The sequence below is a fragment of the Rousettus aegyptiacus genome, unplaced genomic scaffold (genome assembly GCF_014176215.1).
Source record: "Rousettus aegyptiacus isolate mRouAeg1 unplaced genomic scaffold, mRouAeg1.p scaffold_m13_p_10, whole genome shotgun sequence".
In the NCBI taxonomy this organism is placed as follows: domain Eukaryota; kingdom Metazoa; phylum Chordata; class Mammalia; order Chiroptera; family Pteropodidae; genus Rousettus; species Rousettus aegyptiacus.
The window spans coordinates 628,962-653,458 of NW_023416285.1; the positions used below are offsets into that span (position 1 = coordinate 628,962).

At 63.0% G+C, this 24,497-nt stretch overlaps 1 protein-coding gene across 4 annotated transcripts; it reads right to left on the reverse strand.

Annotated features, from left to right (window-relative positions):
- Positions 1–1,610: 1,610 nt before the first annotated feature.
- On the reverse strand, positions 1,611–20,512 carry FAM53A (family with sequence similarity 53 member A). 4 transcript variants are annotated; one of them, XM_016159318.2, is made up of 5 exons: positions 20,368–20,512; positions 10,834–11,071; positions 7,967–8,021; positions 6,740–7,431; positions 1,611–2,413 (listed from the first exon to the last, which is right to left on the reverse strand). In XM_016159318.2, the coding sequence occupies exons 2-5, from the start codon at positions 10,909–10,911 to the stop codon at positions 2,099–2,101; spliced, it is 1,140 nt and encodes a 379-aa protein (XP_016014804.2). In that variant the 5' UTR covers positions 10,912–11,071; positions 20,368–20,512; the 3' UTR covers positions 1,611–2,098. The 4 variants fall into 4 exon arrangements, with proteins under 4 accessions (XP_016014804.2, XP_016014803.2, XP_036083278.1 ...); XM_016159317.2 differs by lacking the exon at positions 20,368–20,512 and adding an exon at positions 19,676–20,352; XM_036227385.1 differs by lacking the exon at positions 20,368–20,512 and adding an exon at positions 19,214–20,352.
- Positions 20,513–24,497: the final 3,985 nt, after the last annotated feature.

Genomic DNA, 24,497 nt, shown 5'->3' on the forward strand with positions numbered 1-24,497 from the left:
TTCGTGTGCTGTCGTTCCGTTACTGAGCTGTGCTGAGAAGACACGGTCTATAGGAAGCCAAGTTCTCGAAAACTCTCGACATGTCTGTTTTGACCAGTGGCGGCCGCCGCCGCCGCCTGCTCCTGAGCGGGCGCGACCCCCCGGCCCCCAGCAGCCGCGTCCAGATGGCCGCACGGCCTGCTCCACGGTGCTTGCTTCCGGGTTTCCCTGGCCAGCCAGCATGGGGAGGGGCCATCCGAGGACCCCACTGGACGGCAGGCGTGGGGACTTCCGCCCACACCGCTGTCCGTCTCCGCTGCGGCTGTAGCTTCCAGGCGTCCCTTCCACTGCCTGGTGAGTTCGCGTCCCCCGCCCCGCCACCTCCTGGCCTGCCCGCCACCCTCTGGGCCCCTCCCCCACGACACAGGCCCTGCTGCCCGACGGCCATCCCGGGAGGCTCTCCAGAGGGCTTGACACCTCCGCGTTCTCCGGGGCCCTGTCCCAGCTCCTGCTGTCCCAGAGGCCACAGGCGGGCAGTGCCCTGCGGGGCCCCGCGGCCTGCCACCTCAAGCACCACCGGCCCCCACCCCACAGCCTAGAGGCCTGGATTCTCGGGTCAAGCCCAGAACCAACCACTGGCTGGTGACTGCTAATGCATGGAGCCCCTCTCCGAAAAGTAATGCAAAACACAAGCTGCCGGTGCAGGGCCTGGCACTTCGTTGAGAGCTCTGCGCAGGGTCCCAGAAGGGAACCACCCCGCCCCCGCCTAGGACCCCCCGACGGTGGCTCCGGGGCACAGGTGACACACTCGGGGTCGGCACGACCCCAAAGGGCGCTCTGCTTCTCAGGTGCCCACGGGCTCCCGTCCCGCTCGAGGCCCACGATGGGCCACTCACGACGGCCCCGGGCCCGCGGCGGCTTCCGTCTTCCTCCGTAGATGGAACCGCCGCCCGGGCGGCGCCCAGGCGGGCCGCACCAGCGACTTTGCCTCCCACGGTCTGGACGCAGGCTGCTCTGGGCCAGGAGGGAGGCGCCCGGCACACCTGGCCTCGCCCCGGCGCTGCCCCACATGGCCGCGGCTACCCACCCGGAAGCCCGCCAGGCTCTGAGCCACCCGCCCCTGGGAATAGCAGGGCCCCCGGACGGCAGCCTGAATTTTAAGAAGAAAAAAAATTTGTGACATTAAAAATAACCACTGTGGCCACTGAGGTTCTGCAGGATGGACCAGGCCGGGCGCTGCTGGATCCTGCCCTGGGGCACAGGGGTGGCCACGGGGCCTGGTGGGGGGCGGGGGCCTCGGGAAGGCCCGTCTGGGAAGCCTCCCCGAACCGTTGCCTACCTTTGGTCTGCAGTCCAAACTGGCTAAGACGGTTTCCATTATGACAGTGATTTATGCAAATTTTCTCAGGGAAGAAAAAAATCAAGAAACTGTCTCCAAAGATGACTAATGTTTTCTTTTGCTGTCACAAATGCCTTCCTCTGCCCCAAAGCTCCCAGGTCAGCGTCTCTGGTAGGAACCCATGACTTCCCTGCAATGAGGAAGGACGGGCGGGAGAGCCGTCCTGTGCTACCCCGAGGCCAGCGGGCCTGCCTCACACCCGGACACGGAGCCGACACGCAGAGGTCACGCGTGCAAAGCAAATGCCTTTTATTGAAGCCACGGAACGGACGCTTCCGGGACTGCTGTCCTCACGGCCCGGCCGGAAGCCCCAGCTCCTGCACGCCCTCCTCGGCCAAAGGCCGCCGGCCAGCAGGCAGCCCCGCAGCTCGGCCCTGCTCCCCACGGCAGGCAGGAACACGGGGCGCAGGCCGGCCGGGCAGCGCACGGGATGGCCGCGTCCGCGGAGGGCCCGGGCCACTGGCGCCCAAGGCGGTGTTCCGAGCAGCTGGGCAGCGCGCGGTGCCCACCCCGCGCAGGCGTCGCCCGAGGGGCTGACCCGCACCGCGGCCTGTGCACGCTCCCGGCTGACATGCCGCCCTTCTGAAAATTCATCTCAAAACAGATGCTTCAACCCGAACTGTGAAAGCCGTGGGAATGCACGAGACTTCCCTGGGAAGGCCTGAGCCCCAGTCGCACCCGCGCTCACGATGCTGCGCCGCGCCCGGCGCCGCTGCCCGCTCAGTTGTTCTCGATCTGCTCCAGGTCCAGCTCGCTGCGGTCCAGGGGGAAGATGCCCTCCTCCCCGGCACTGTCCCAGTCACTCGGGTCCCCGCTGCTCCCGCCCTCGCCGGCCGCCGGCTCCCCAGAGGCCCACGGGCCGGGGCTGGCGGGATGGGGCCCGGGACACGTGCTCAGGGGGCTGGAGCCAGAGGCGACAAGGCCCATGAGGCCATGTGGGTCACACGGGGAGGACACGGCCGTCTTCACTCCAGGGTCATCCTCATCCTCATCTTCATAATCGAGGGAGCAAAGGCTTTTTGAGTTTTTTAAAGTCTGCAACAGAAAAGACACGGGCTTAAAGCACCCCAGGAGGGTTCATGGGAAGAGGCGTCCTGCCAACCCCGACGGGTCCCCAAGTCACACAAAGCGCTCTTGACCCCCTGTGCCTTGGCCATCACCTGCCCTCGGGGCTGCCATCTCAGAGCCCTGGGCATCCACGTCCCTGGCCTTTCCCAGGCAGCCAACAGGCCCTGCAGCTGCCTGCCAAGGCCTGTCGGGCACCCATGGGAGACATGTGTCTTGGCCCCACCCAGACCACTGCACCAGGCTGAGGGTGCCCAACCCCAGAGCAGAGATGCCAGGGACTGGAGTGTGCCAGGTGCTCAGGAAAGGTGGGCCGGGAGGGTCCCGTGTCCAGCTCCAGCTAGGCGAGTCCTGCATGCCCCGCCCCCGTGTCCGGGGCCCGCCTCACCCCGCTATGCACCCTTCCCTCCCCAGCGGCTCTTCTCCACACATAAACATGCTCGAATCTTCCTCATCTCAAAATACCCAAGGCAGACGCCACATACAGGGCATCCTCTGCCCCTCGGAGCAGCCTCCCCACTGCGACTGGTTCCCCAGATGGGCCACTGCCACCCCGGGACCCCAGCCAACCTCCCCGCATCGGTGAAGACAGGGGTCCCCAGGCTCAGCTCCAGCCCTGCTCCCCAGACCGGAGCTCGCCGCTCAGCTGCAGTCAAGGCCCACCTCTCGGCAGCACCTCCCCCTGGCTGTCTCATGGGGGCTGAGGCCTGGCAGGCCACCCAACCCACCTTTGGGGTGGCTCATCCCAGGCCGCGCGCGGGAGTAGGCCCCGGCCACAGCCCCTCATCACAGGCAGGGCCATGGCCCCCACGCCGCCCACACCCAGGCTCGGCACTCCCGGTCCTCTGTGCCGCCCCTGCATGCCACACCTCTGCCGGAGCAGCCCGCCCCCCCGTGGCTCCACCCAGCCGGGTGTCCTCTCGGCCTCCAGCCCTGGGCCACACGCACCCTGCTCCAGCATGGCTCTACCTGGCTCGGACCTCCTACGGGGACCCTGCTGACCAGGTGTGGCAATGCACGTATCAACCCCAGCCATGGGGACGGCCACCCAATGCCCAGGCTTCAGTTCAGTGCCCGCACACTGACCAGCACCTGCGAACTAGGATGTGCGCTGACAACTGTGCGGCGACGGCCCCCAACCACCGTTTGTCCAGAGCACGGGACGCCCCTTCTGGCTGGAAACAGGGAGCTGCGGCCAGCCCACGCCCCCCGGGGGGCGGCGACGGGGCGCAGAGCTCCTGACAGGCTGCGCGGCCCTGCGAGGCGGAGGCGAGGCCCTGTCCCCGCTGCTTTGCTAATCTATGCTAACAGGTGAGACTCTTTGAAAAGTAAAAGACTGAAGAATCAAATCTTTGAAGATCCTACTGGCCACACGTTTTGATCACAGAGTGAAGGTTCGCGAGATCGTTTCTTCTTTATTCAAATCCAGGTGGGTTCTGGCACGGCCGTTTGGGCCACCCCGTCACTCCGCAGAAGGCAGCCACAGCCTGGGTCCATGCGTGGATGGCAACGAGCCCACGGCACAGAGGGCGCAGCTCCGCACACGCGTGCTGATGGCGTGTTGCGTGTCCTTTTTTAAACCAACGCCTGTGACGTTTCCTTGTGACTCACATAAGCCGAACCTTCTAACCCAACAGCGGTCGCCTGACAGGTGAGGGAAGAACCAGAGGACGGGTCACCTACGGACCACACTGTGGCTCAGGCCGTCTGTGAAGCAGACGGCACCGCTGACGGTGTGCACGCAGAGCCCCGGCCTGCAAACGCGGCCCGACGGGGTATCTACCCCGCCCCCCGGACACGTGCCTCCCGATGCAGAAAGCCAAAATGACCTGGCCTGGGGCCCAACCTGACATGGTGGCCCCTGTCACTGGACAGTGCTGGCTCCTGCTACCGTCTCCGAGGTTTGATGATGACCTGCACATGAGCGGGTGAATGAGAAACGTTTTTTCCAAAATCAAAGGTCAAGACTTGAGTTCTAAATGGTTGAGGGTCTTTCACCCCGTGTGCAAATAGCTGTCCCATGGGATGCTGGCTAAGAGCACCGCTGACCATCCCCACCACCGGAAGCCAAGTTAACAGAGACACCTGAGCCAGCAGATCCTGAAAAGACCACGGAAACCCTCCTATGAGCCATCCTGAGTCTCCTCCAACAGCGCCCGGGCCTGGCCGGCCACCAGCATCCGCCACTAGCCAAAGCGTCCACTCTCCCCCACGAGCCGGGTCCCACGAGGCTTGTGCAGCGTCTGCCCAGCCAGCGCTGGCCGGCTGCCACCAGCAGCCGCCTCCGGAGGCCAGGGCCGAGCAGGAGCCCGGACCAGGGCCCCCAACTCCCTGCGAGCACCCGCCACGCGGCACACGTGTGCACTCGACCGACAGGCTCCAGCTGGCGGGGAGAAACGGACACCCGCCGGCAACAAGCAGCTCCATGGGGCTGGCCTGGCCGACCCCAGCGCACCTTCCTCGCGCAGCCAAAGGGAGGGGCCAGCCACAGAGCCCCAAAGGGCTCGGTGGGTCCACACCGTGGTGGGACAGAGATGGCCAGAGGTGAGGGCGCCCGTGAGCATCCAGGTGCACCTAAGACCTCCCGGGTCCTCCCTGCCTTCCGCAGGACAGCCAACAGCCCCACGGGCCCCTCCTGAAGCCCCCCCGTGTCACTGGGTGGCAGAGGAGCCAGGCAGTGCCCAGCACCCCGCACGCATGTGCTCCTAGGACCACCTAGATGCGGTGGGCGACTGGGCTTCGGCGCCACCCTGCTGGCCACGCCTCCCGGAAAGAAAGCGGAGAAGACGGTGGGAGGCGACCACGGCGGATGCTCATGCAGCCCTCTCTGCTGAGCCGTTTCTGCCCGGAGGGAGCAGGAACCCGCGGCCAGTGTTCCGGGACGGCCCGAGCCTGCCTCGGCCACAGGAGGGCGAGGGCCGCAGACCGACAGCTCCGGGTTTTTGACAGCCACGTGCCGGCAGGCACACCGGCCCGTGGGCCCGCCCTCCGTTAACTAGCTGGGGGCCCTGGACCCAGTCGGCACCAAAAAGGAACTGCCTGCCGTCTGAGGGACTCCTCGCGGCCCCCTCTCACCCCAGGGTGCCCCTGCGGTCACCAAGGCCTGGGCCCGGAGCCCAGGTCGCCTGCTCACCGCCAGCCCCACCACCAGCTGCAGCCTGACCCCACGTGTGGGCGCAGGAGACAAGCAGGACCAGGTCTCCATCCTCCACAGCCCAGGTGGCCACGGAAAGGCCGCGACCTGTCCAATCTCAGCCTGACCCCTCTTGGGAGCCAAGGTCTTCTTTCACGTGACAACTGTCGCGTTCACCCAGCCACACGACGACTCTGGGACGAAACGCCCAGAGTCAGGTGGTTTTCAGATGAGACAGCTGCGTCCACCCACCAGGTCAGGATGTCCCTCTGTCTGCCCAGCCCCCCCGGCCAGGAAGCCTGGGATTGGGGGCCCCTCCCAGCCACCGGGAGGGCTCTTCAGAAAACCCAGTGTTCAAGAAAGGCACGGCGACAGTGACGTCAAGGACCACGCCGCTCTGCGGACGGCCCGGGCTCCGTCTGGGCTCTGGCTGTGGAGCCCCGCGCCCCACGTGGCCCACGGGGCACGGCCGGGCCCAGCGGGCAGCCCCCGCACCCGCTCCCTCCTCGACCCGGCCGGCCCCACTCCTGCTTCCTCAGCCCCTCCCACAGCAGGCCCCGAGGAAACGAGACCGAGCCGCGCGCCCGGGCCCCGTCCCGCTCCCCACGACAGCCCTGCCGTGCCGGCGCCGGGACGTCGCCCTGCAGAAGCAGAGGTGCCGTCCTCTGGGCTGTTCCTTCCCCCCAGCTCCGCTCTGAACAACGGCACGCGCAGAGAACAGGGTGGAAGAGGCGGGGGGCCCACCCGCCTTCACTCTGGCGCACAACCCAAACCTCAAAGCACACGCTGTCCCCAAAGAGGACACGGCAAGGACCCCAAGGAGAAGCCTGGGTCCGAGCGGAGCCGGCTCAGCCCTGGACGGCCTAGGACGGCCCCTCATATCCCAAACTGTCGCCCAAAGAGCTCAGGCCCCTGCTCCCCGCTGCGCCCCGGGGCCAGCGTGGACGGAAGGGGGCGAGGAGTGGACGGCGGCAGGAGGCGTGGCTGCAGTGGTGCTGCCGGGACGCTCTGGCCTCAGACCCGCTGAGCACGCGGCCTGGCCCTGAAGCTGTGCGGAGAACACGGCCCCTCGCCATCACGGCCGCGTGCCGGCCAGCCTGCCCCCAGACCCGCCCGTGGGGGAAAGCGGCGTGGAGAGGTCTGCACCCAGGAGGAAGCCTCACCCGCGTCATCTTCAGGAAGTCCAGGGACGGGCGTGGCCACCGAGCGTCCCCCTCTCGCCGGCGCTTGAGCCGGCCCCTCCTCCCGGGGAGCACGCAGGGCTGCGAGCGGCTCCGGGGCAGGCCCAGCCGCCGGCCTGGTTCGGGCGTGCACGGGGGGCTGCCCACGTCCACCAGGTGCTCCTGCGACAGGGACAGGCGGCGACGTGAGGACAGTGCACAGGGACGGGCAGGACACCAGGGCAGGCCCGGGCCACCCCTGCTGCCATCCGCAGGGCCACTACTGGCAGAGGCCGGCCGCGGAGCTGGGGGTGGGGGCGGGCCGGCCTCGGGGAAGGCCCCGCCTGGCGGCTCGGCGCTCCTGGGCAGGCCGGGGCCCGGCCCCCCCTGCAGCGTGGCGCTCCCACCACTGTGACACCGCCGCTTGGAGACCGGAGTCCAGACCTTGGAGCTGCCAGGGCGCCACGGGGACCGGCAGCGGGCCAGCTCGTCTGGCTCAGACAGGGACCGGCAGTGTCGCTTGGTGGGCGGTGCTAGGGGTGGCCCCGAGCTCTCCCTGAGGTCCACGGAGCTGACGGCACCGAGGCCCCTGCTTGGCCCGCAGGGGCCTGGCGGGAAGGGGAGAGCAGGGCCCGTGGCCACCTGGCTTCCGACAGGTTGTCCTCCACTTAAGACCGTCCAAGGGCGCCTGTCTCCTGGGGAAACAGGAAGGAGAGACAAGTGAGCAGCAGGCATGCGCGCCCCCGCCACACCTCACACCCGCCAGCCTCAGGGCGAGGACACGCCGCCAACGGACACACAGCCATGGGCCCCAGGGGCCCTGAGGACCCAGCACGCCGGGCGTGGGGCATCCCCACCCCCGTGCAGACCCGTCAGTGCCGGCCCCTCCTGCCCACCCGGCCACTCGGTCGAGGCGCCCTGCACTTCTCCAGGGGCACGGTCAGAGGGCAACGGGCGGGCCCTGCAGCCGGAAGCCCGAGGGGCTCTGGGCAGGGACAGGCCGCGTGCGGGGCGGACTCCAGGGGAGGACGTGGCACCCAGGGTGGGTGCCGGTCCACCTCCTACTTCCATCGGTCCTCAGGGCATCTGGGAAAAGCCTGCGCGTGAGGAGTCTGGGGTGCCACCTAACACAGGGGTCACCGCCAACAGCCCCAGTGACCAGAGAGAAGGTAGGACTCAACTCGCCTGAAAGTCACAGAGCTGACACACTTCGGGCTTACGAACACCTACCATGGGTCTCAAGAGGGAACAGGTAGCCACCTTTGCCCAGTTTCTCAGCAGAATACTGAAAGTGATAAGAAAGAGGGTCCACGTGAGACTTCAAAGACAGCACTGAGTCAAGAACCAGCCCTGTTTTTATCACTGCAATCAACTCTTTTTTCCCAGCCCTGTCTTTTTGGTGATTAAAGAGAAAAACAGTGACCCATGGAATACATCTTTTTCTTAGGATTCTTAAAAGCCCAACAACGTCGACTTGAGTAAGGGGAACAATGAGCCACGAGCCTGCGCCTGGAGCGGGTCAGCCCTCCGGCCACCGCAGCAGCTGTGGCCATGGCCATGGATGGCGGCCGACAGAGAAGGCGCTGCCCCTCTGGGACGGAGCTGTCTCTTCCGGCCGCGGTCTGCCAGTGAAGTCAGGGCCTGCTCGGCGAGCTCCAGGCCCTGGCTCAGGCATGGCACCCCGGGGCACTAAGCCCCACCAGAACCCAGAGGCCACACGCAGGAGGTGCATGTCCTGCAGAGGTCATGCAGCCGTCACTATGCAACTGGCCATCGCAAGACCTCTGGAAACTGAGCAAGACGCCCCACGCTGTGAGGACACGGAGCCCCCGGGAGACACTGCCACGCCTGCAGCGACCTTGCTACTCAAGAGGAGCAGGACAGATGACCACCAAGACCGGCGCGCGTGCGGTCAGCAGCCAGAAGCTGGCCGCCGCCCGTCGTCCGCTGGCAGAACCACGCCCGCAGGACAGCGCAAAGGGCCGAGCCGCCGCGCGCCCCCAGCGCCTTTCCTGAATTTCGGTTTAAAAGCCCGCGGGGACCAGGGGCTCCTGTACAGGACGGCACAGCGAGTTCCGATCGGCAACGTGCAGAACGGGCTGGGCGCAGGGGACACGTGAAAAGACACCTTTCGGAGACGCGCACTGGAACACCCACGGAGGGGGAAGGCCGGGCGGGCGCGGGCGCGGGGCAGACGGCGCGGGGCTGGGCGGCGGGCGGGGGGTGCTTCTGACTCCCCGCTCTCGCCTGCATTTAGATGTGGCCATAAAAAGACTATTTTAAGTTGCCTTTGAAAACTTCAGTGTCTATTTTTATACAACAAATTGGTTTTTCAAACTGATTTGTTTCAGTGGATGTTAAAAGTAACCTGCGCTTAGCCATTTGCTGGTAACGGAAAGAGCTGGTCTCACGTACGAGAGTAACTGGCCACCGGGTACAGGGTTTCGGAGTTCTCCCAGAGCTGAGCAACTGTCCTAACTGTAAAGGGTATTAAAGAACCACGTAAACTAAAAGTCAAAAGTCAAATGGGTGATACAGATGGCAGAGACTTCTTTCTCAAACAGATACGACAATTTGCGTTATTTCACGGCATGCAAATTATCTTATTTTTTAAAAAAGTGAATATTAGAAAAAGCAGGTGCTAGAAACGAAAGTCTACGGACCAAGTCTATGAAACCACACAGGTGCATCGGCAGCGCTCACCGGGGGGCTGGCGAGACGTGTCCCGTGATAAGGGGACCCTTTTCCAGACCATTCCCTTCCTGCACAGACCGTGAGGTAGACTCAAAAGCAAAACGACTTGTGTTACATGGGAAGAATTACACACAGGACTTTTCTTGTCACCTAGTGTCTTCACAGTGAAACCTGCTCGCATGCCCCTCTGCCCTGCGGAACGTCACCTGACCGGCAGAGGGGAGTGGCAGGGCCTCCCCCAGGCTACGGTCCTCTCCTCAACACACACCAGAACTATGCTTCAAACACCAGAATGGCTCTTCTTAAAACTGAAAATATTAAAACTGGGGCAAAAGGAAAGTCTATTCTCCCATTTCAAGAAGAAAAAAGTACCATGAAATGGGCCTTAAAAAATTCAAGTCTTGAAAAAAAAACCACTGTCAACAGCAACAACCCAGAACTGACCTGCAGGGCCAGCAGAGGCTGGAGAGAGCAGCTGCACCCAGGCCTCGGCGACACTCACTGGGCCTGCTGCTCGGGGTGCTCCCAAGCGGCCACTGACGACTGGCCACATGGCCTTCTCTCCGCCAGGGGGACAAGGCGTTCCCCAAGCAGGATGAGAATGACAGCCGGCGTGGAGGACTGGGTCACCCAGGTGGCTCCCGGGGGACCCTGCAGGCCCGTCTTCCTGGAAAAGCCACCCGGCGCCTGGCTGCTGGCTCCTTGCACGTGGCGCCCGCTGACGCGCGCGCGGCGCATGCCTCTGGTCCTGGTTAAAGTCTCGTTTCATGGGAAGCGAGACGGGAGCCCGGGCACCGTGTGTGTGCCGCAGGAGCCCCCTCGGGGCAGGCTCAGGGCACCGGGCCAGGCGGGCAGCACTCTGCAAAGGCCCCGCCAGCCCCTGGCCACCCTGGGCAGTGGACAATATAGCCCAGCACCTGTGCGCGGCCACACCCCACGCCAGGTACCCCACTCCGTGGCACTGACCCTCAGACCCGCCGCCCTCTCACCACCGAGGCCCGGGGCGGAGACGGGACAGCTCAGGCTCAGCCCCACACCCAGAGGGGCCGGACACCCAGCCACCTCCTCCGGACCTAAGCTAACCAGGCCAGGGGTGATGTCCTGAAATTCACATTAACACGACCCTGAAAAATAGCCCCCCTCACACGAAGCTCAAACCCAGAAACCAGCCGATGCGGACAGACTCGAGACAGGCTCTCGGGGACGGGCGTGCAGCTGTTGGGCTGGGACGCCGCCACCAGGCCGCCGACTTGCGGGCTGCGCACCGAGGGCTGGCACACGCTCCGCGCAGGTCGGACTCTCGTTAAGACTCGTCACTGATGCTGAACACGCACCGGCCCGGTGTGGACGGGCTCTGGGCTGCGTGCGCGTGTGGGCCAGTGCGCCCGAGGCCGCTGGCTTACCGGGCCGGCGTCGTAGCTGCTGCGGGCCAGGTCGTCCAGGCTCTGGTTCTGCAGCTTCTCGGTGATGAGCGTGACCATGGTCGGGGCCGTGCCCTCCGTCCGCACTGGCGGGCGCTGGGGCTCCGGCACGGCGGGCTCAGCAGGCCCGGGCGTCGCTGGGCGCGCGCGGACGCTCACAGCTGCACTTCCGCCTCGCAGGTGCGCGACCCATCGCCAAAGGCTCTTCCCAGCTTCGCGTCTGTGTTTTGGCAAAGAGACATCACATCACCTGTGACTCGTGTAAAGCCAGTCAGCATTTGTTCCGTGCTGGGAACCAGCTGTGCAAAGTGCTCCTGCCCACTCCACCCGACAAAGCCCTCCCCCAAAAGGACCACACACATTATCTCCCGGAAAGCGCAATTAAAGCGGTGTTCGGGTTGAAGGATGGCGGGCTGAACACACCTGAGAACCAACTCCTCCCAAAGCCCCAGCCGCAGCTCCAGGGACAGCCACCCCCACCTCTCCTCCAAAGAACAAGAAAGCAGGAGACAGGAGACATGGCCACAACATTTTAGAAGCTGCCGGAAAGCCAGGTCTAAGCCAACAGTGGAGAGACCCAAGATACAACCCACCTGTGACCTGCTGGATGCCCCCGCCGACCACTGACCACCACCTGAACACCCCCCTAACTGCCGACCATGCCAGAATGCCCACCTCACCTCTGACCCCTGCCCCAAGCAGTTAAACGCCCCTCCCCCACTCCATCCAACTGCCACTCTGGGGCCGGGGCCAGGAGGGGGCCTGCGGGGGTGCAGGAGATGTGAACTGGAGCGCTGAGCCCCCGGCACCAGCAGCGGGAGCCCGGGCCGCCCCCCGCAGAACGGAGGGGCCTGCGCAGGGGCCTGGCTCCGTGGACACCGGCGGGGAGAGAGCCCCACACATCCGCCACCAGCCCTTCTGGGTGGCCCTGCCGAGTGCGAGCAGCTGCCGAGGGCCCCCGCTGAGGGAGCCAGACGGACAGGACGACCCCAGCGACCCGGAGCAGACAGACAGGAGAGGACGACACCTTGACAGTGCCGGCAACCCCGCCCTCAGAGGGACAGGGCACCATGCCCACGACGCAGAACAGAAAGCCGGTGAAAAGGAGCATTTAGAGAAAAAGACAAGCGCACTCAGAAACTAAAACGCTGAGCCGCGACGCGGCCGCCGCACCCCTGGAATCCAGGCTCCTCGCCACCGCCAGGCCGCGCGGCGCCCCCTCCCCAGCGGGCCCTTGACGGGGCCCCACGGCCCACCTCAAACCACTCGGTCACCTTCTGGGCCAGCATCTCTCATCACGTCGCCCCAGACCTCAGGGTGTCTGAGCAGCATGACCTGCCTGCGGGGACAGCGGCCTGCACCCCAAGCAGGCTGCCAGGAACACAGGGCCCCCCCTCCCAGGAAACCTGTTAGCGAAACACACCAGCTGGTCTCAGGAGAAACCGGGGAACGTTTCCGGGGCCACCGAGATGTCGACAAACTGAACACCCACTGCTTATTCTTACACACGCATGTGTGCACACTCTTAAGTCAACTGACACCCTCGACATGACTTTAAACCCAGGCCCAGGGCCAGCTGCTCACGGGGCGAACGCAGGCGTCCGGCAGCAGACAGACATGCACCGCCACACTGCACGTGTGCACTCACCGAGGCCATGCAGGGCGGAGCGGGGGCGTGGGGACGGGGCTCGCCGAGCCGAGGGAACCCGATGTCACGAGCCACACTCAGGCTCACTCCAGGAGAGGCGTGCACCGTCAGCACCGTCCACGGGTACTCACACCCTAGCCAGGCGGCGTTAGCACCTGGCGGCCTGGCACGGACAGCCCTCTGGGCAGGGACAGCCCCCTTCTGCAGCATGGCCGGGATCCCGAGGCCTGAAGAGGGCCAGCCCGTTCGCCAGAGGGGCGTGTCTCTACGCAAGGAGTGGCTGCACTTGGATGTGTTTGGGGGTGGGGGGAGCCAGAGCCAGCCACGGCATGCTTACACCACAGGCCCAGTCACCTGGGCAGGACCAGGTGGGCCCAGGACGGCATCTGCCACTTGGCCAATTCTTGCTGCCACTCCACGTAAATCGTCCCTGGGCCCCCGCCTAACCTGGCACCTCCCTCACAGGACGCCCCTTCAGGCCAGCCAGCTTTGCTGCAACCCCACCAGCCCACGACAGCAACGGCACTGGCCTCTGACACAGGGCCAAGGGGCAGCTTTCTCCTCTGCCCACAGTGCCCACCCCTTGGGGGCCTCTCAAATCCCCGTCAAAGCCTCCTGGTGGCATACGGCACGCACAAACCCTAGCATGGTTACGGTGGCTACCACAAAACTTGAAAAATGATAAAATGAAAAAATAAAATTAAAAAAAACCTAAAGTTAAATTAAAAAATAAAATAAAAGTGATAAAATGACTAGCATTTTACTTTATAAACAGGCCACACACCCTTGGAGAGATGGTTGGTTTCCAGGGCTCAGGCAGGGCAAGGACAAGGACAAGGACAAGACGAGGCTGGAGCACCCCGAGTTGGGTGCACGCGGAGAATGCCGACAGGCCTCCGGGCAGCCGCCGGTGGTGAGGGGCCGGGGTACTGTCCCCGGAACAAAACAAGAATCCGCAAATCCACACGGCCCCAAATGGATGAAGAGTAAGGAGACGGGGAAGGGAAGCTCCGCGTCTCGGGGCGCCGACTGAGAAACGTGGGTGGAATGTCACCATCGAACGAACACACCACAATGACTCAGGCAGGAATCATTAAGAAACGCTAAAATCGGTGGGAAAAGCTGAGGAGAAACAGGACATTCCCATGGGCTCAAAGTATCTCCTGCAAGACACAGGCTAATCACAAAGGGAAAAGGGAAACGATCACTCTACGCCCGGGGTCCCTGACCCCCAGTGGGCCACAGGCCAGGACCGTCTGGCCCGCGAGGAACCGAGCCGCACGGCAGGAGGCGAGCGGCGGGCAGGGGAGTGACACGTCATCTCTGTTTGCAGCTCCCCAGTGCCGGCTTCACCACCCCAGATCATCAGGCACTAGATTCTCACGGGTGCACTGGTCCCTGAGGCCGCAAAGGCTGGGGACCGCGCCTCTATGCAGAAGCCTGGCAGGACGTGCTTCCATAGTGGAGCAGTGAGCACGTCCGCTTTCCACGCAGAAGGTCCCAGGGTCACGCCCCAGTGGAGCCACGGTCCATGGTCTACAGCCAGGCCACCCTGAACAAGCCCCATGTCTGACCTCGGAAGCTAAGCAGGGTCGGGCCTGGTTAGTGCTTGGATGGGAGGCCACCTAGGAAGACCAGGTGCTGTAGGCAGAGATGATTAAAAAATTTTTTTAAAAAGCCCGGCAGACACCGACTCAAGCAAGTGATCAAAGCAGGTACTGCCAGCCACAGGACAAACACGCAGCGCGCCGTGCTGGGAGGACACGGGGTCCTGCCCGCACCCCGCGAACATGCACCCTGGCTCGAGTCGTGAGGAAACACCCCGCGAGCCCGAGCGAAGCGAAGCGCGCCTCACGACAGGCCGTGCTCTCTGGGGGTGCGCGGGCGGCGTGACCGCCAGGGGGGCACCGAGCCCAGCTCAGGGCAGGGCTGACGCCAGGGGCAAGTCCCGGGAGCTGAGCGGGCCCCAGGAGGACGCTGGCGCCGCGCCGCACCACGTGTCCTACGGACGCCTGCGCGGCACCCGCCCGCTGCGCGCACTGGGGACCGACGAGCCCCAAACGGGCCTGACCAGCTCCAACGTGAACGGTCATCCTGTGACAAGCCACAGTTTTAAAAAATAAAGCAGAGTGTGCTCAGTGTAAACGTGACCCCGGCCACGTGGGCCACACAGAGCGCCAGTCACGGCCACGGCAGCAGACGCACACGAGGCGAGCACAGCCGTGGGGGACGACCCCAGGTGGCCGCCACGGTGCCCCGCCAGGAGCTGAGATGGGGATCGGGTGCTGGGCAGGGGAGAAGGGACCCTGGAGTGTGCCATCTCAACCTCCTCTGAGGAGGACACGTTACTCAGGTGTTCTAAAACACACGTTCGAATCCCAGCATGCTGGCTTCCGGTGCTGCCGTCGCAAGGCGCCCCACGCGGGGGTGTGACACGGAAGCCTCTGTCCTCACAGCTCCGCAGCCACACGTCTGGAGTCGAAGCATCGGCAGGCGGTTCCCTCTGGAGGCCAGGCCTGCGTGCTCACAGGGCCTTCTCCCTGGGTGTCAACCCTAAACCGGTGCGACCTCACCTTACATCTTAATTACATCTGCAAAGACCCTGTTCCCAAACAAAGTCACGTTCCCAGGTCCTAGCGGTTAGGATTTGACCCTGTCTTTTAGGGGAGACATAATTCAATCCACACTGCAGAGCCAGGTTCCCTTCATAAGAAACCGATCAGGACGCAGGTCCTCAGCAACAGGGCGGCCAGTAGGGGGCACTCAGGGAAGCCCTTCTGAGGGGGTGGCGGCTGAGCGGGAGGTGCTGAGGTGGATGCAGCGCCAGGTGTGGGCAGGATGGAGGACAGGTGCAGGATGCGAGGGCGCCCCAGCCTTGCCGCCCGCTGGCCCGGGAGAGGCGCGGGCGGGAAGGGGGCCTGCACGCTGCACAGGGCCCCGGTGGCGCTGGGCTTGTGCACAGCCGACCTCCAGCACCCCCCGCGGCTCTGGCACTCCGGTCCTTCGCCCCCACGCACACAGACCAGGGGACGCCCTGGGCTCAGGGGACGCCCTCTCCTCGTGTCTAGTGAACTCAGACCAGAGGAGGCACGGTTAACAGCCTCATCTCTACTCTGCCTTCTATAAGAAGTTCAAAGCTGCCGGCCTTGCCTCCAGACGTGCGGGTCCTTCTCCGCGACCAGAGCAGGGACTCAGCTGACAACCCGCACGGTCCCTCTCTGCCCCTCGGGCCCGTTCCTCCGCCACCGCACCCCGCTCAGGCCCCCTCTGTGAACCTGGGCAGCGTGGTGGCCTAAACCGTCCCTTCCCGTCCTCTAGGCACCCCAGCCAGCCTCGGCAGGGTGTAACCACAGAGCCCCAACGGGACACAGCTCAGCCTGTGACAAGCCGCACGTGCTTCCCGTGGCCATGCATTCGGTCTTAGAACCCATGGTGCCGCGTCCCTGTCACAGGCAGAGGCTCCGCGCCACCGGTCCCCACCCCAGGGGGCCCCTCGCCTCCGGCTCTGCACTAGCCATTTCCGTGCGCTGCACGAGACGCACAGCTGCTCACTGACCGGTCCACTCTGCGTGACACCGGCCACTGAGTGTGGGCACCCTACCCCAACCCCCCTACCCTGATGGACTTTGTCGTTAAGTCGCCACGGACACTATCACGTCACTATGGAGTGTTCCCGGCTAGGCCACACAGTGGCGTCTGTTCCCCAGAGTTAATAATTTCCTCCTTTTTCTCATATGCAAACTTTCTGCCCAATATAAATTCTTCCTCCCAAATCCCCAAAATCATAGAACTTGACAAACCATCAGGATGCCCTCGGCCCTTCTGCACTTGGCTCCCCAGCCTCCACTCAGGCTGATGTTGTCACCCTGCCCTCATCCTGTGGCTTCCTGAGCAGGGTGCCCTGGGCAGGCGGGTGGCTGACACCCATGTCCCTTCCCCCGGATGCCTGCCGGGCTCGCAGGAACTCCTCCCTCCCCATGCTGGAAGATGTGCCCGGGGCCTTGGGACAGTCGCCCTGGCCTGGAAACCAGCCAGTGGGGTCTCAGGGATTTGCTGGTGTCGCTGCCGAGTCCCTCCCCACCTTGCCCGGTGCATTCCTGGAGCGGCTGGTGGTCTGACTGCACCCCCCACCCCCCGGGCTGGCCCCCGACCTTCAGCCTCTGCCACTCTCTCTGGGGCTGCTGCGGAGCGACTTCCAGGACTGGCTCTGACTTCATCGTCCAAGCGTTCTTACAACGTGTCATTCCCGCTCCTCTGTGCTTAGCTGGCCTGGGCCTCCTTGGCCGCAAGTGGTCCTGGGACAGCCGCCCTGGCCACGTCCCACCGCGGGCTCTTCTCGTTCACGACCACTTCGTCCTTGCACTGCACTGAACCAGTTCCCTCGCTCCCTCTGCGTTCATGCTTGAGGGCCCCACTCACGAGACCTACCGTCCATGCCACCCCACAGCCACGCAGCCCCTCCACATACCCCCGCGGCCGCCTGACCCACAGGAGAGGTCAGCAAGGACTTGCAGGGTGAACAAACATGCGTGGACGACCGGCCCCAGGGCAGCAGGCACGTGGGCAAGCCACCCGCAGGTGGCCGTGGCTCTCCCAGGCCGAGCCCCCGCCGGCACGGAACCCAGACCTTCGCTGGCTGCAGGTCAGACGCCGAGCTCCAACGCGGGCCGCGGGCCGGCCCCTCGTGCCCCTCCACACCAGCTCCTGAAGCACGAAGTTGGGGCCACCTCAGCACCTGGCCCCAGAGCTCGCCATCCACAGGAGCCAGGATCCAAAGGCCACTCCAGCCCATGTAGCAGCACAAGAGTGCCGTGGTCCCTGGGAGAGCTGTCACAGCAGATGGCAGCGGGGTCCGCCACACTGCTGGACAGAGCACAGTAAACGGAAGCAGCGCCGCGCAAAGGCCGACCCCGCGGCCAGCACCACAGCCGGCCCCCAGCCACCCCAGCGGCACCAGACCCCCAGCCCGAGGGGCTTTCTTTCTTTCCAGCTCCCTCTCAGAGAACACTGAGACCGTACCCTGTAACCTGGTCGGACAGCAGCAATTAACAAGCGACTGTGAGTGCGGTGCGGGCAGCGCGTGACGGCGACGCTCTGGCGCTGCCCCCGTGGAAAGGCAGGGTTTAGCCGCCCCTAGAACGTGACAGAGGCGGGCGACTCCCCGGACTGCAGCAGCACAAGCGCTGCCATCACCTGGCTACACACCCCCAAGCCCTCATGTCCAGAGACCACGTGGACGTGGGGTGACCACAGAGCCCCCGCTGTCGAAGACTTCCCAGCCCCGGTACCAGACACGGAGTGGGAGGCCAGAGGGGACGCTCGGCCCAGCCCGCATCTGACCGGCCTGCGCAAGACCCCAGGCCCCGATTGCCAGCTGAGCTGCTCCGGAATTGGACCCCTGAAACCAGGAGCAATGATGAATGAGTAATCACGTTTGAAGCCACCAATTCTGGAGATAATTTGTTATGCTGCCATAGTAACCAAAGCAGTGACACTTAACAAGGCAAATGGGGCCAAACACCACTCTCTCCTTGTTGGAACCAGCCATTACCACTCCTACATCACACGGAGGCTAGGAAGACAAAGGACATGGCCATGTCCTCATACTCAGTACAAGACATGCGAGCGAAGTTACCGCAGACCACCAAAATCACAGAGGAGACTGCACCACAGTGAAGGAAAACCGCGGCAAGCAATTTCCAAGAGGACACAGGTGGACAGAGGACCCAGGTTCAGGCTGGCCCGCTCACAGGCTGAGCACTCGCATACAAGTGGCTTCACCTCTCTGGGACTGCATTTCCTTAAATGAAATGGGTAAGAACCACCCACTACATGAGGCCACGGGGAATCAAATTAAATAACACGCACAAAAATACCCGGGTCTCGGTGCACGTGTTTAAATTATGACCACTTACAACACACATGAAAGTTAATTTTCCTTTAAGAAATATTGCTTCAGAAAAAGCTGAAAGGGTTTATATAAAAATGTGGGTTTTTAAAACTGTTCTAAAGTTTTTTTTTTAAATGTTTGCAATGCACCTGTGAAAACTACCTAAACGTTCTAGTTCTTTCATCCACCAGTAAAAACAGATGAGTCTCTTTGTATGCCTGCTCCCTGTGCACATGAGTGCGCGTGGGCAAATGTCTAACTAGGAAAGGTCCCAATGAATCCACTTGAAATAAACACGGTAACTGGCACGTTCTCCATTACATATTTCCAGGAGCAACAAGGGACTGCTGTGGCCCCCACATCCAGCGTAAGTCAGGAAAACATCAGGCTCCATCCTCAGGGCAGAGCCGTGACGATGGCTCCCCTCCACACTATGCACTGCCACCCTAGCAGTGTGGCCCTCGAAGTGGCACCACAGAGTGCACCAGAGGAACAGAGCTCCAGAACCAAGCTCTAAGTTGCTGGACATCGAGGGGAATGAGGGGAATCACCTACCGAGTCACGGGAGGGGCCAGGGCTGCCACCACCACTGCCCACAGCACAAAGGACACTCCAAAGTGGGAAACAGCTCCCCCCCCCAGGAAATTCCGGAGGAGGCAAAATAAAATGAAGACTTGAAGAAGAGACTTGTCTGAATCACTGTCTAGAATCCCTGTACTAACCAAGCCAATTTAAAGAAAACCCACTGTTCTTGAACAATTCTGATTTCAGTATCTATTTCAGGATTATAGTCAAGAACTGCAAAATAATCAGTGTCTCCCCACCTTCTACCATCAGAGAGAGAGGATGCACTTCCCTTCCAGCCCTGCTGTGATCCAGGGCACACTCAAGAGACAGCGAGGTGACAGCTGACTTGTTTGAAGAAGCAGAATCTATATGCTCAGGTTAATTTCTTAAGTACTGTGAAACGGAAGCACATTTAAGAAGTCTAACCCATCTTAAAAGTTCTCAGTGCTGACAGATCGTCATAAACTAAGTAATGAGTTGACTTGAGGGTTGTTTTTTTTTTTTTTTTAAGTATTTTAAAGTTACGGAAGCTCAGACTCAAAGTAGAGGTACCCCACGATAAAATGCAAACACTGGAGTCCACTTAAAACGGACTGAGGAATAAACCTCGGATCTGCCGGTGCCCTTGGAATCTGCGGGAAACCAAGTAGGAAGAGCGCAGCTATCGCCTAGCGCGCCCTTCCTCCTCGGTCACAGCGAAAGTCCGAGGGAAGACTTACGCCCCTCCAGTCCATGCAGAGGCGCAGCGCGGGATCCACTTCCAAGTCCCCCGTCCTTGCACAGGTCGCTGGGGGGCGGGGGGATTCTGGCCACCTCACGCCGTCCGGGTCCACTTTTAGGGTTCCCTTAACCACAGCTTGTCACACCAAACTTCCTGCTTCTCTCTCGCTACAAAATGACAAGCACGTGAGCCCCAGGAACGACAAGAGCTCGAATGGGCGACACCAAAGTTGGTTCAACAAGTGGCAGCGCAGCCCAGGCGCAGCCCCTTCCAGCCAGAGTGCGTGGAAGGCGCCGGGGCGCGGGCGGCGCGGAAGGTCCCGGGATGCGGGCGGGGTCTCCGGGCGCGAGGTTCCGGGGGCGCGAGGGTGTCGGGGCTGGCCGGAGAAGTCGCGTGAGCGGCGGCGGCCACAACCCTGGATCTCGAGCCCCTGGGCCCCGCGTCCTAGGCGACCCGCCTGCAGCGCTCTCGGGGCCCAGCGGCGAACACGCTGGGCACCGACGCGGGCGGAAAAGCATCGGGCCGCGCGGGCCGGACTCGGCGCACTGACAGCAGCCGGACCGTCCGGCCCAAGTTCACGCGCGGCTCCGCGCCGGGGCGCGCACGCACCGCGCCGAAGGGCGCGCACGCACGCACGGGCGAGGGACGCACTCCCGGCTGCCGCCTCGCGGGCCAACACCGGGCCGGTACCTGAGCGCGGCCGGGCGGCGGGGGCCACGACCGGCCCGAAGGAGCGACTCAGGCGCCGGCCTCGCAGGCTGCGCTCCTCCCGCAACGGCCGACGCGCCTCAGCCGCGGGGGAGCACACCGCGCGACCCCGCCCCCTCCGGCCGCCCTCATTGGCCGCCCGCCCGCAGCCACCGCCCGCAGCCACCGCCCGCCCGCGCCGCGCCGCGCCGCCGCACCGCCCCTCAGCCGCGCCGCGCGCACGGGCACGGAGCCTGCGCCGACGGGGGGCGGAGCCTGCGCCGACAGAGATCTGCGCCGACGAGGGGGCGGGACCTGAGCCTGAGGGATGGGGCCTGCGCCGACGGGGGTGGGGCCAGCGCCGACGGGGGGCGGGACCCGAGCCTGAGGGATGGGGCCCGCGCCGACGGGGGCGGGACCTGCGCCGACGGGGGGCGGGACCCGAGCCTGAGGGATGGGGCCCGCGCCGACGGGGGCGGGGCCTGCGCCGACAGAGATCTGCGCCGACGAGGGGGCGGGACCTGAGCCTGAGGGATGGGGCCCGCGCCGACGGGGGCGGGGCCTGCGCCGACGAGCGGGCGGGACCCGAGCCTGAGGGATGGGGCTCGCGCCGACGGGGGCGGGGCCTGCGCCGACGAGCGGGCGGGACCTGAGCCTGAGGGATGGGGCCTGCGCCGACGGGGGCGGGGCCTGCGCCGACGAGCGGGCGGGACCTGAGTTTGAGGGATGGGGCCCGCGCCGACGGGGGCGGGGCCTGCGCTTGAAGGGCGGAGCCTGCCCCGACGGAGGCCGGCGGCGACGGGAGGCGGGGCCTGCGTCTGCGAGGGGGCGGGGCCTGCACTCACGTGAGCATGCTCTGAACGCGAAGGCGATGGCGACCTGAGGCGGCTGCGACATGAGGCGGCGGGAGTGGCCTCTGGGCCAGGAGACCCTGTGGCTCAGGCTGGAGCGAAGGGCTTGGCCCTGCCCGCAGCCCAGGCAGCGGGCCCCTATCTTCCGACATCGGGGTCCCTATTACACGGGCAGCCCCCGCCCTGCTCATGAGCCGCTTGGTGACCTTTGGCAAGTCCCTGGCTCTTAAAAATTTAAGAGCATGCTATAGGGCCTCAGCAGCACAACAAAAGAAACAAATGCATGTTATAAGGACTGGGAAGGAAGAACTGAAGCTGCCATTATTTATTCTAAACATGGTTTTCTACAAAGGCCAAGAAAACATAACAAATCTGTTACAATGTCAGCAAGGGAGTAGGACCCAGATCAATATACAACGGTGACAATGCTCTTCACATACAACGCACAGGACGTGGAAAGTTTAGAAAGTGCCAGGCTAAGGGTCAGGTTCCTGTGAGTGAACATGAGGTTTCAGGAGACCCTCGTGGGGAAGGCGAGAAAACATCAGAGAAGGCGGTTGAAGAACCTCTGCGTGACACGGAGGCTGCCACACCCGCGGACAGGAAGACTCGGAACCACAGAGAGGGTGTCTCCAGTAACCCAAGCGTCTCCTCGCGCCCTTCTGCCCACGTCCCAGTTGCACCTGTTTCTTACTCTCGCGTTTTGAGAGTTCTTTATGTATTACAAAAGCAAGTCCTGTGTCGGGTATGTGGTTCGGAAGGATTTCTCCTAGTCTGCAGTTTGTCTTTTCAACCTCTTTACGGGGTCTTTCACAGAGCAAACGCTGGGGACGCAGGAGTTCTGCCTTTTCCCTAAGAACACAGTGAGTGTGCTGATGCTGTCACACCTGTAGACCCCCTTCGAAATTGCATTCAGGGCCACTGGGGGGCCCGCCACCTGCCCCTTGCGTGGCTCAGTGTTCACAGGGTGGCGGGGGGCACAGCATACACACAACTGGGTTCCAGGAGCCCTCCCGGGGCGGAGCCAACCCCGCCCTGGGCCTCCATGCAGCGCTGGGAGCCTGTCCCCGGCCTCCCAGTGCCTGAGTGCCAGCAGTCGTCGGTCTTGCCGAAAACCATTCCTGCCCTGCCCATTATTAATGCAAGCACAGGGTCTTGTCAACACGTTGAGGGGGCCCCTCTGCAACCAAAGAGCTGCCACCGCTGAGCGCTGGGAAGCATGTGGCATGCACCGTCTCCTCTCCTCCTTAGAGCCAGCCTACGAGGTGGACACTATGCAGGTGTGGGCACGAGGGCTCCGTCACACAGCAGGGACTAGACGGCAGGTCTGTGCTCCTCACTGAACACAAAGTGCCCCTGAGGTGCCAGGCCCAGAGGGCGCCCTCTGGGGCACCTACACAGCTGGTGTCCGTGTTGGAACACCAGTCACCGAGCCCCTAGGGGCAACATCTGGAGCCTTCTCTTCCTACACACCTACACTCAGGAAGTATTTTTCCAGAAAATTTTACATGCCTCGTTGAAGTGTGAGTTTTACAGTGGCTTAGGTACAATTAAAGCATAAATAAATAACACTCCTCAAGATTGGTAAACATAAAATATGTAACCTGACAATCAAAAGGCCCACTCCTCCCCACCCTCCCAAAACATGCGCGCGCACACACACACGCACGCACACACACACATGGAGCCAACCCTGGTTTGGAGAAGACAGCTAACACATTCATTTGTAAGGCACTTATAGTTTGTCAAGTACGGTAACATGACCTTACCCAACAGTCCTTTCAAATTTGCCTACATGGGGGGAAAAAACACTGTAAACTCTACCTTAATTGGAAAAGCCACCCACACAGGTCCAGAGTGCAGGCTTCCGGTCCAGGTGGGGGCTGCTGACTCACCTGGGAGGCCCCGTCTCGTCTTCCCACCAAAGGGACGGAGGAATCAGCAACTCGATGGCCGAATTGCTGAAAAGAGCCCCTGGAGGACAGAAACCTGATGGACCGGCAAGAAACAAGAATGGCTTCATAATATGTGAAAAAAGTAAGTCGGGGGATGCAGGATGACAACCCCGATAAGCTGGCCATGTCCATCTAGACATGGGAAGATAGGAAAATGAACCACCAGCGGGAGCGAGATAGCCATCAGCCTGGAATCGTGCAGAATTAATCATGCTGGACAAACTTAATTTAGTTCTGACACTTCCTGGTTCGATGTACAAGTCGAGAATAAAGCGAGCCGCCCCCAGCCTGCTCGTTATTTGGAACGCTTGCACACAGAATACTAGATTATGTTAGCATTAAAGGCAAGCAGCAGAGCCTGAAGATTTTCTCTGTGCTTAAGAGCATTCTAAGAATCTAAATGTCAAGCAAACGCTAGTAGCCAGGGTAGATTCTTCTAGAAGCTGAGTCAGATATCAGGCCCCTCTCGGGGCCTCCCGGCTGCCCGCCTCAGAGGAGAGCCAGGCGCCTCCGGGCAGCACCCCAGCCCGACCTCGCCTCTCACTCACTCCCACCCTGCCTCCTTGCCACCCTCCTCTGCCCAGGCCTCCAGTGTCGCCTGCTGCAGCATCAGCCTGAAGTCTGGTCTCATCCCGGAGATCGGCTCTCCTGGTGTGACTTCCTTTCAGCCTGGAGACCTCTGGATTAAAGGGAAGACTAGTCTGCCCTGTGTCCCTGGCCTGCCACTCACACACCCAGCAGACTGTGGTAACCGTGACAGACACGCCTGCGCAGAGTGGGAAGGACACAGGAGTCGCTGGCCATGGCAGCTGCATGACGAGGCCCCAGTCCTGCTCCGTGGGACACCTTCCCCGCCCTGGCTCTGCCGCTCGGCTCCTGGCCCCGCGCCCATCTCCCCCTTTGCCATGAAAGGGACCCAAGTCCGCAGCTCAATAGTTTCTTGGCCTGTGGAATCTCAAGGGTCCAAAGGCCTTTCGTGTCATATTGCCTGTCCCTTTCAGCCCAAACTAGCAGTGTTTTTGCCAATGTAATTCTTTCAAAAGTGTTTTGAGTGTCCTGTGAATCTTATTAGGGTTCATGAGACAAGAGCCACGTGCACAGGTGTCAGTCAAGCCTTCTGTCCCAGGCTTCTGCTGAGGCACGAGCTCTTGGGTTTCTCGGGAGCTCTGCTGTTTGGTGGCGTGCTCGTTCCTGTGGCCCTAGCAAGCCGCGTCGGCCCGGCCCAGCTCCTGACCCCACCTCCCTCCCGCTGGAGGGGCTCTGCCCGGGGGCCCTTCGCAGCAGCCCCATTCCCCATCCGAGAAGGCGGAGAAGCCGAGACCGCCCG

Excerpts from the sequence above, each read along its gene's own strand:
- FAM53A (XM_016159318.2), bottom strand. The coding sequence starts at position 10,911 with ATGGTCACGCTCATCACCGAGAAGCTGCAGAACCAGAGCCTGGACGAC. Across the intron at positions 8,022-10,833 it reads GCAGCTACGACGCCGGCCCG|TATTCTGCTGAGAAACTGGG; the intron begins GTAAGCCAGCGG and ends TATCACTTTCAG. Across the intron at positions 2,414-6,739 it reads ACTTCCTGAAGATGACGCGG|ACTTTAAAAAACTCAAAAAG; the intron begins GTGAGGCTTCCT and ends TTTCTGTTGCAG.